This window comes from Pseudocercospora fijiensis (assembly GCF_000340215.1).
Source record: "Pseudocercospora fijiensis CIRAD86 unplaced genomic scaffold MYCFIscaffold_10, whole genome shotgun sequence".
NCBI lineage: Eukaryota > Fungi > Ascomycota > Dothideomycetes > Mycosphaerellales > Mycosphaerellaceae > Pseudocercospora > Pseudocercospora fijiensis.
The window spans coordinates 2,010,690-2,021,924 of NW_006921541.1; the positions used below are offsets into that span (position 1 = coordinate 2,010,690).

At 43.5% G+C, this 11,235-nt stretch overlaps 1 protein-coding gene across 1 annotated transcript; it reads left to right on the plus strand.

Annotated features, from left to right (window-relative positions):
- Positions 1–11: 11 nt before the first annotated feature.
- Positions 12–1,316, plus strand: MYCFIDRAFT_179366 (uncharacterized protein; the record flags this gene model as incomplete). Its single annotated transcript, XM_007933459.1, has 11 exons — positions 12–52; positions 84–165; positions 197–218; positions 244–340; positions 367–510; positions 548–654; positions 687–724; positions 762–835; positions 862–897; positions 1,015–1,244; positions 1,270–1,316. 11 exons carry the CDS (start codon positions 12–14, stop codon positions 1,314–1,316), a joined length of 918 nt encoding a protein of 305 aa, XP_007931650.1.
- Positions 1,317–11,235: the final 9,919 nt, after the last annotated feature.

An 11,235-nucleotide genomic window follows, 5' to 3' on the forward strand; every position in this document is an offset into this window, starting at 1 on the left:
TATAACACATCATGGAGCACTATGCCACTATGGGATCGCTTTCCGAAGTGTTGTCTTGCCCTTTACGCACCCTGTCGTCGGAGCCACGGAATACCAGGTCTGTCGTATGATCGTATCTGCCGAAGCCATCTCCGCGGTTGTGCCACAATGGCTGGTATTGTCGCTGTTCGCCTAGCCTGTTTCTGAAGGAATGAAGATCATCATTGACATAGGAGGAGGTTGTAGCAGACAGGGGATTCTGAGGGGAATCAGATCGGATCCCAATGCGTCTGCTTGCTGTCTTTGTTCAGTCTACTGTCAGCAACACATCTTCCACCTTTGAACGCGATTTCGACTTCAAGTATAGATGTATTGCGACATTGGCAGCATCGTCCAAATCGTTCTGGCCGTCTCAAATGGAGATTGTGAGCGCAAGAACAAGCTTCTGACGACACTCTCGCAACGCCAAGCCTACATACCTGACACCACTGACACCATTACGAATGCATACATCCATCGACATACGGAATCGTCTCAACGTACAAAACGTAGATTAATAACAGCAAAGGAGGAGGGATATCCTACTGCGTTTTGGTCAGGAGCACAGCGCCAGAGCAAAAAGATTAAGGTTGCCATCGTGGAACCTCCTTTCACCTAGCCACCTTGACCAATTTCGTGCAGTTTGCACCACAATAGCAAAAGATGAGATAGCCAAAAGGACGAGCTCCCCACCTGGTTCGAACAAGTGACCTTAGGATAATCGCAGGAGTCTGCAATCGCAGGGTTCTGCAATCCCACGCTCTACCACTGAGCTAGGAGAGCGTAATGTTAACGGTCAAAGGGTTCCGTCTGATCCGTTTTGATTGGTTAGTGATGTTTCAGACTATATATAACCCTACAAAATGCTCCAGCTGACTCGTTTTGATTAACTAACGAGGTTTTAGGCCGTATATAAGCTTACAAAATCTGGCGGTTATTTAGTACTAGGTCTAGTAGGAGACGGGTAGCCGCGCGTGCGGTCATTCAGATAGGCAGCCGCGCGTGCGGTCATTCAGATGGGCAGCCGCACGTGCGGTCATTCAGATGGGCAGCCGCACGTGCGGTCATTCAGATGGGCAGCCGCACGTGCGGTCATTCAGATGGGCAGCCGCACGTGCGGTCATTCAGATGGGCAGCCGCACGTGCGGTCATTCAGATGGGCAGCCGCACGTGCGGTCATTCAGATGGGCAGCCGCACGTGCGGTCATTCAGATGGGCAGCCGCTAGTGTTGTGGGTTTACAGCCCCTGAGAAATGGAGGTTGTGTACATCGTATATTATACTGGTGTACACCCATAGATACACATCGGGTATACCCGAATACCAGGATATCCGAGCAATATTAAGCAGCTTAGCGGGTTGTAGGCGGGATATTAGCGTATCCGATAACTCCGCCTTGTATATACATAACGAGCTCGCCTAAAAGGGTCGTATACATAGTGTATTACAGAGCGTATATACTATCTACAGGTTAGTAGACCCTATTACTAGCAGCCGCACGTACGGTTATTTAGATAGGCAGCCGCACGTACGGTAATTTAGTGCTAGGTCTAGTCTTAGATAACTCTAAGAGATAAGCAACCGCACGTACGGTTATTTAGTACTAGGTCTAGTCTTATTAGAAAATGTGCTGTTTAATTGCTACGCAAGCTAAAGGATTTACGACCTTACGCGGTATTAGTGCTATAATACTAAGACTAGGGCCTTAGGTACCTAGCATTTTGATTTCTACTAAGAATATACGAATAAGTAGCCGTACGTACGGTTATTTAGTGCTATAGCGTCTTCGCGCATCGGAGGGCTATTGCTTAATAGTAAAGCCGAGTTTTCAATTAGCCTAACCCTTACTAGCCTAGAATAGGGGAAAATCGATAGCCTTCCGATACGCGAAGACGCTATCCCCTATAATAACTCGTTAGCTATCGGCGTTTATCGGCAAAACAGGCATTAACCCCTACCGCTCTACTACGGCTAAATCCGAGACCCAATCGGACAGTATCGCTATTCGAGTAGTAATGCAGGTTTGTATAGAGCTATACCGGATTTAGCATAGAAAGCGGAACCTAACAAGGGGGGTAGGTATTCGACGGACTTAACTACGGACTTCGTTAAGGGGGTAGGTCTAGTCTTATAAAATGAGTAGCCGTACGTGCGGCTATTATTTAGATAAGTACGGCGCGTACGGTTATTTAGTAGCTTAAGCCGAAAGGCACCTTAATAGCTTAACCGAAATTGAACACCGTAGCGTTAAGCTCGCCGAAGACCTAATTTAACACCTCCGAAACGACTCGAAGGCTCGAATAAAGCGTAACGACCGAAGAAACTACTATCTTCCGTAAAGGACCTACGACTTAATATACTCGAAGAACGACTAGTTCGCGTAGAGGCCTCTTTACCGACTAGATATATTATGCCGCAACGACGGCAGTAAGAGACGATTAATATAGCCGCGAAGCAGTAGAAGGAGCTTCGCGCTTAGCAAGAGACGATTAATACGAAGAAGGCTACAAAGGACACGACGGAGCTATAGGCTCGCAAGAGAGAGACAATAACGACTTTACGTACTACGGCGCGACGACTACGCGCTTCTATACTAAAAGCTACACTACCGAAGGCACGGCAATAGCCTGCGCGTACTGCTACGAAGGCGACAACCTCCCTGCCCGAGAAGGGCTTACTACCTAGCTATATACGACCTATAACATCCTCGAGGACTGCTAAGACTTAAAGGAGTTTCTTAGCCTCTTATTAGCTGCTACTAGAAAGGCGATATTTATGTTTTAAAATATAACTACAAGGCTTAGTTCTTCTCTATAATATCTAAGAGCCTAAGGTAAGAAAGAGGGGAAATTTAAGACTAACGCGGACGAGCGTTTAAAGACTATTCGCCGACTTTGTAGAGTGCATTCTAAGATCGATTTTTAGGCAGTGTATAGGGAGGCATCGTGTCTTCCGCTCTACGCTTCTCGGCGATACAAGTTCTAGCATCGCGATAGCTCGGGGGTCATTTTAATTACTTCTAATTAGAAGCCGAGTCTAGATTTGTATATACGAATCCCCGACGAACAATATATACGTAACATTCTAAGTGCACAAATTCTAACTGTTCTTCTACTTAGCTCGTAAACAGATAACATCTTCGCATTCTCGTTGCAAGCTCCTCGAATGCTCCGGCTTATAACTGTTTACTTCGCTTCGCTCGGATTAAGCAACCTCGTATACTACTCGAAGAGATTATCCTTATCGCTATTATTATCCGACTCCTTTCTAACTGCTTTATTAACTTAACTTTGCATCTAGACATAGTAGTGCTGCTCTTTCAACTCCTAATTAACTGCTTATATACAGATGCGATATTCTCGAGTCTGCCGGATATAACCTTTAGGGTAATCTACCGTTCCTAGTATCGTAAATCTGTCTAGCAGGTCGAGCACGCTGTCCTACCTATTACCCTTATAAGATAAGACTCCTCTATCGCCTACGCTATATTCTATCGGATACAGAGTACGGTTTAGCAAGGATGCTAGACTTAGTATCCTATTCTAGTGTTTGTCTACCTTTAGGTTAGTCGCTAACAAGTTTCTCTATAGGTCTAACGGCTAGATATCTATAGATAGAATAATCGTAACGGGTATGCTAATTTTAGCAGTATCCGGACCTCCTACGTCCTAGAAAATTAGTCGGCGCTAAGGATAGGCATCTAGACGACGAAACGGGCCGGATTTGAAGTTAGGCCCTTAAAAGAATGTCTGTAAATGCTGTGTATAATAACATATTAGCACGATTTCTACCTCCGTATTAAGGTAATGTCCGGCCTTAGGAGGTTTGCCTATCCTTAGGTAAGTTTCAACCTCTGCCTTCGTCTAGCGATATCTTAGATAGCTAAAGTCTAAGATCTTGTAGTTTGCGGCAAGAGCGACAAGAAGGCCGAAACGTCTAACAACTAGTTAGCTTATGCATTATAGCTAACCGGGGAGGTACTAACCTCGTAGCGTAGCGTTTTATAATATTAGAGAAGAAGCGATTATAACTAGCCCTTAAAGCAGCCCGGTACTTAGCCTTCGTAGCTTGCCGGTTAAGAGCAAATTTCGACTTTTTAGACTTCTTAGGCTTTAGTGCTAGCACTAACGCTAGCGCTAGCTCTTCCTTAAGCACTCGTACCGGTCGCTACTCCGCCTTCCGCGGACTTAGATTCTCGCGGACGATTCTCTCTACGGCTAAGACCTAATCGCTGCTCTAATCTATAACGATGCGGTATTTCTAAAGATAAGGAAAGCGAGTGAAATCGACTATAGTGTCCGTAGTGCTATACTATTCATTAGGGATCTCTCTTTCCGGAACGAAAAAGAATTCTTATTAGATCTCGGGAGCACCTTTAGAGAACACAAACTGCATCTATATAAAATCGAAGCGATCGTATACCGAGAACTACTACCTTCGATTAGCCTTAGTCCTATCGCCGCGAGCGATAGTAACATTGTCTAATTTAGAGTCTAGAGCCTTAAGCTTAGGGTCGATTTTGTGTTAGATAAAGAATTGCCGCCCCTTTAGTCTTAGCTTTAGGTCGGCTAACGTAGGCTAAAGACCTACGAAGTCAGTTTCTATTGCAGTCCGGCTATTAAACTTAAGGATACGGTAGATTTCTATTACAACCTCGTATGTAGACGCCTAGTCCGTATTATCCCGGGGACGCAAAAATCTCGTCTGCCTTGTAAGATATAGGTTCTATTCGGGAAATAACACTCTAGTCTAGGGATTTACGTAAACACCCTCTCCTATAGCCGCTAGGCGAGCTCTAGAGACTGCTTCCTTAAGCAAGGATAGTAGCATACGGTATAGCGTACTAGTCTAATCTAGGCTAGCAGAAGCATAATATAGCAATGTCGAGGTACGGTAAAAGTTCAATTTGTGCTTTATTAAAGCGCCGTTAAAGTAAACGTAGGTATTATTCTTACAATCTATAGCCTCTTCTACTTGATAATAGTTAGGTATTAACTCTACGAAGGTTGGATCAGCACCGCAAATGCCGATATAGAAAGCAATATACCGCTGCTAAGCATTACTTGTAATGTATAATTGCTTATCGAGCTGCTCTACTACCGTGCTTTTAACATCGAATAGAAGAAGGTAGCTTTAGTCGTCGTCTAAACGTCTACTATACATGTTCTAGTACCGCTTAGCATAAGTCTAGTTAGGGTCGTATGTGTTAGTCGTATTAATAGCGCCGTCCGCTAATGCAAACTCGAACCTGCGAAGAATATACTCGCAAAACTTGAGGATAGAGAAGATATCGCCTTTATATAAAGACCTACGAGTGCTGAATATCCGCCGCTTAATAGCTGTTAATAGCTTAGACATGTTGGCATTAATGTTTAGCGCAAGTGTGTTATCGACTATGCGGACGAAGCAAGCTCGCTCTCCTAAGAATATACTATATAACTTTATAGAGTCTTTTCAATCACGCAGACACGTTATACGGTACGCTATACGGTAGGTACGGGTTATAATAGGCGCTTCAATTCATGCATCTAATTTATTCTGTACGCCCGTGCTTGTACTCTGCTTATTAATGCCTGCAAGATACTAATGTAGCTAGCTAGGCCGACATTGATACCTATCTCTACTTAGCAAGGTGCGACCCTAATTAAGAGAGTAGAAATTGACGATATATAGCACGAGCATAGGTAAAAGCTCGCACCTAACGTTCTATTTTAATAGATTGTAGAAAGTATACGATACTAGGAACGACCTACCTAAAATGTAGAAGATTGTATATAATCGCTGCCCTCGAAAGCTAGATTCGATCTATTCTTACTACGTCTCGGGTATTCTAGTCTTAGACTTCCTTAAAGCGGGACGTATTAGCTCTAAGAATAATTAAACTTAGAACTCTTTGTCGCAGACGAGCGTGTATAGAATGTCTTAAAGGGCGATACAGTTCGCGTATACTTTTATAAGTCGACTCGGCGAGGTCGATAATCTAAGTAATTCTATACGGCTCTCTAAAGTCCTATCTATATCGACGCGGCGACTGTATCGGTCTATACGCTTTTTGCTATATCGAAGCTCGACTCTATACTCCTATCTTCGTTCCTAAAGATAGTATCGAACGATCTCGCCCTCCTACAAGCTTCGGAAGGCTAGGAAAGCAACGAAGTCGCGCAACATTATAAACATAACAATCAGACGCCATCGACATCTCTAGCTACGGCGCTCGCTCTAGTATTCGATCCCTAAAAACCCGCACTTAATCCGAGTTACCTATATTACGGGACATAGGTAGAGTAGCGCTCTACGTAGCTTAAATCGACGTTCGCTAAAGATAAAAAGGACACACGTACGCTCCTCTAGCTCAAAGTCGAATTAAGTGAAGACGCCCTCCTAGCCGCACTCTTATAGGAGGATTACGTTACTAACTCCTAATAGACCGCGAAAGTGCGAAGCATAGCTGCCGCGAGGACACTCGAGAGCAAGAAAGACTTTGTTAAAAATATAAAAGAACTCGATTCATTCGAACAAGAGGAGGCGAACGAGATAGTCGCCGTTAAAGGTAATTAAGAACTCAAGTCATCTACTTAAGAAGTTGGCTTGGACTAAGCTTTCTAAGTGGTATACTGTTGTAATAGTAAACGTAAGTAGGCACGAAGCTTCGCAACAATAGAGTTAGGAGCGTAAGACAATGTTTTAGGCTCCTATAGCAACGAGGGATCTAATAGAAGCTATAGAGCCTTTTAGGATAGCTAGACATATACGAAGTCGCAGACTCGTAGTTATAGAGACTTTAGAAACTGTAAAGTAGTGTAGTAGAAGGGAATATAAGGAATAAAATAGCTCTCGACAGAGTATGCGAAAACTGAGGTAGAGCTAGTTAGCTATCGGAATAGTAACAAATATTGAAATAATAATCTTGTTCGGGTACTAAATTTACTTGAAATCTAATTATCCATCTTCGATATTGTGCAAAACAGGAGCCACATACAGAATCTGTAGTACTCTCTACTAGGCTATCTACCGGAATTGCCGGTAGTATTAGAGAATACCAATATCCGGACTAACGAGCGTAAAGGCCGGTAATAAGCTACTATAAGAAGGTTCGGAGCTATCGACTAGTAGTATAGCCTATATTAATTACACTACTAGCGCTCGATGTTCTTAAATGCCTACTACCTCGCTAACGTACCGAAGTGAATGTACTCTATCTTATAGCCGTTAACCGAGCCTAGGCTAACATTAGCCGATTTTCTTTTAGTTTTCTCTACGACGTCGCCTTTAATAATAAATCCAAACCACGCCGTACTAGCTTTTCTCCGACTATCGACCTCATTTACGGAAAAGACTGTAGCCTGAATTTCATTTCCAATCTCTAAATCATTCTAATTGCCCGCTAGTTATCGCTTCTTATACCTTACGTGTTTCTGCTTCTCACTCGGTCTCTATCTTGCTCCTAATTACCGTCGAGACGAGTACGTTTAGCGGGCGTCGCGAAATAGAGCTAGTACCGTATTAATAAGCATCAGCTATTAGAGAAGGAATCGTAGGATTCTAATAAGCTAAGTCAATGTCTGCGAGAGCCGGGCTAAGCCTAAGGACAAACCTAAATAGTAGCATAATAAGTCTAAATAGAGCTATCGGAAGAGCAAAAAGTTAGCGGACGTAGTTCTAAACCGAGACAAGCAAGATAACGACTCCGTAGAGAGCCTAGTCTTCCGATAATAATGCATAGCCGAGATAGTATACTCCGGAACCTAGAGACTATATTCCACTAAGAGCAGACAGGAGAGCGCGACTAATTTAGAAGTGCTCGAAGAACGCGGTAATTAGCGCGCCGAGTATAGTAGCAGCTATCTAATACTAATCGCAAGCCTAAAGAAGACGTACTATATAGGAGGGAGCGGGCCTATAAGTAGCGAGGTATGCCGAGCCCTACTACTTCTTAATAGGGTAGACGATACAGTAAAGCATTACTAACTTAACTATAACGGCAAGTGAGTTAATTATAATCTTAAAGGCTATTACGCGAATTTCGACTTAAGCTACGTAATAGGGCTAGGTAGTTTAAGTCGCCGTTAATACTACTAAAGAGGAGATCCTGTGTGCTATATGCTATATACTATATAGTAGGTATTGTTTAGTCGCGTCCTACTGAATATCCTTAGTTGTAAGAATAAACAGAGTAGGAAGCTCGAAGATTATAGCGGAAAGGAAGCTAGCTTTATACGAGAGGAGTATAGCTACCTAAGTAATGAAAGTGACTAGGGCTAATTGGCGGCCTCTGTATTAATAACAAACCGTTATCCCGTCTACGTACAGTAGTAGCTGTTAGAAGTAGGCCTATCTGTAACGGAGTTAGGGTTTCAAAGTAAGACGAATAAAGACGTCCTAGAATATCGTCTTTAGAGGACCGCGTCCCGTGTAGTAGATTACGGGAAGCGGGCAGAGAACGACATCGATGCTTACGGACCGTACGTACGTCGGTATCTTTGTCGGTACCTTCGTAGATCGCGAGCTTTAGCTAGAACGGTTTGCCGTCGGCTAGGATTTTCTTGTTGTTAACCTATACTATTCTAGCTCTTCATCCGTAGAGTTCTACCTCGCGTTGCTAGTTATGCGAAGTCTATATCGCTTCGGGAGATCTAGGATTAGCTAGCTAAGAACAAGGCATTAATCGATTAAAATAACTATAAAGTAAGCCCGCCGGGCCCGATATTTTAGCTAACTCGTTAGAGCTTAGGCAAAAAGCGGGACCCTATTTTTGCGAAGATATAGGTGTTAGTCTAGCAAGCCGTAAAATAGTGTTTCCGACATACCTATGTTTAAGCTATAACTAAAAATTCTAACGTGCCCTAGCCCTTATATAGCGACGTCGCACGCTCCTACGTATTCGGCTTTGCGACGTCGGTGCAAGTAGGTTTAGGCAGCTCTATTAATTATGCGCTGTCGCACTATTGTGCCCTACTAACTAGGCTACAAAGTACGGCAAATCTGTCGTCGCCTCGGATAGACTAGTTAGTAGTCGCATTTGACTTGTATAGGGTCTCTTTCTAAACCCTATCGGCTATATAGTATACGTACCTTCCTATATATAGACGCGACGTTATTCTAAACCGTTCTAATTGTAACTACGCTTAGGCTCGTAATAATCGTCGCATTCTCCTCTACACTTTTAGGATATCTTTTACTTTACCTTATAACTATACGTAGCTAGATACTAACCCGGCCTGCAACGGCCGGGAGCTTCGGACGGGCCGCCGGCCTAATAAGAGCTATCGTAGCGCACAGCCGTGTTTCCGTATCGGGCTATAGCTAACCTTACGTCTTGAACCTGAATACTATAGAACGAACACCGATTGCCTAGTGCGGTTATCTCGTACCCTATGTTTGCGACAACGGAGCATCGAGACTCTTAATAAGCCTACTAGCGATACACTCGGAATAGAGGACGGTGCCGACTGTCTCGTAGTGTTATACGAGGGGCTTGCAAGCGTTGTTTATAAGACTACTATACGTCTACCCTATTTAATAGACGATATATCTCGATATACGGTCTCGCGAAGTCGGTGCTAATATAAAGACATAATCTACGCTTATCGTAGAGGCTTAAAGGCGAAGCCGGTGCTAATATAAAGACATAATCGACGCTTGTCTTAGAGGCTTAAAGGCGAAGCCGCCGCATTGCTATAGATAGATATCGGTTATAAGGGTTAATCTCTATAGAGGAAACTGCCTACAGCCGCTACAAATCTCCTTCTAGCTATCCCTTATCGCCGAAGATCCTTATTATCCCTCCTCTAAGCCAATCTACCGACTATATAGAACGACCTATAGCTCAATCTACCTCGACGTCTAGAGTAGCAGGTTACTCTATAACCCTAGCTACTACTTAACCTAACTCGACTACGTAGCCGCTAGCTCTTATACCTCTTACCGATTTGCAACTAGCTAAAATGCTCTACTTCGCGCGAGTCTCCGGCCGGCGCTATTCTAAGGTCCTTATTGTTAGCGACTATACTAATTAGGTTGCTAATTGCATTCGTAGCTTAGATCCGCCTCTAAGAGTAGTTTATGTCCTATAGACACTACTCTATCTATTTCAGACCGGCTCTAACACTATACTAGAGATAGATCGGAACTCGTTCGCAGTAGCGATCTATCTAGGCCTATCGTTCCTAATAGATCACTACGGCCTTGCTGCTATACTTAAGTTACTTCGCAGATACCTGCAAAATAAAGTAGGCTAGGTTTTCGCCTTGCTACTAAATTACCTCCGTTAACCCGCCGGAGGCACGCTAGCGCCGTTCCTTAACGACCGAACACGATACCGGCAGGCCGTATATACGGCCGATATAGAGCTAGTATCCTATAACGGCATTTTAAGCGACGCTACTTTCGGGTCTAATATTAGTAACGTTCGTCTAGCAATTATCCTAGCTACCTCTATATATAAACACTATTAGAATCCGGCTATAGTAGCTGCTATTAAGCTAGTCGTCCTACGGCTTAAGGGCCTGCTACGCTTGCTAATACGTCTCGCCGAATACGACGATACCGAAGCTTAGATCGAGCTTTCTTACATTCGCCGCTTACGCGTATACGTAACCTACTAAACCGGCCGAGACGACGATAGACCGTTCGAGTAAGCACGCTATATAAAGGAGAACGCTTAGCTAAGAACACAAGACTATTTTGTCTTATACTAGTATATAGAGGGCGATTTGTTCGATTCGGAAATATTCTATGCGGAATATAGGTTTGCGCTACTTGTTAACGGGGTTTATCTAGCACTTAAGAAACAGCTTCTATTTATAGAGGGACAGACTGTATGTAATATAGAAGAATATACTACATTGCGAGGCTAGCTCGACAATCTCCTCTTCCGGATAATTTTAACAAAATACGAACCTAGCGATTCCTATAAGGTCTAATAAGGTCGTATAAAAAGGTCTACCTATACTTGTAGTTAATAATAGGACGCACAGCTCTTAACAGCTAACTATTATTTCATACATTGAGACTTTAGCGGCCGATGCCCCGAGAGAGACGGGCAGCCTTACGCCTTATAGTCTAGCTAAGGAAACAGGCGACATAGGTTTCTACTCTAGGTCTTATAATTCCTAATCGTGAATTTGCAGAACATAGACCGGGCATCTTTAGCGCTAAAAGTCGCAATAGCGAGATCAGATACGTAGCTAATTACGGGATAAGTATATACTAGCAGATT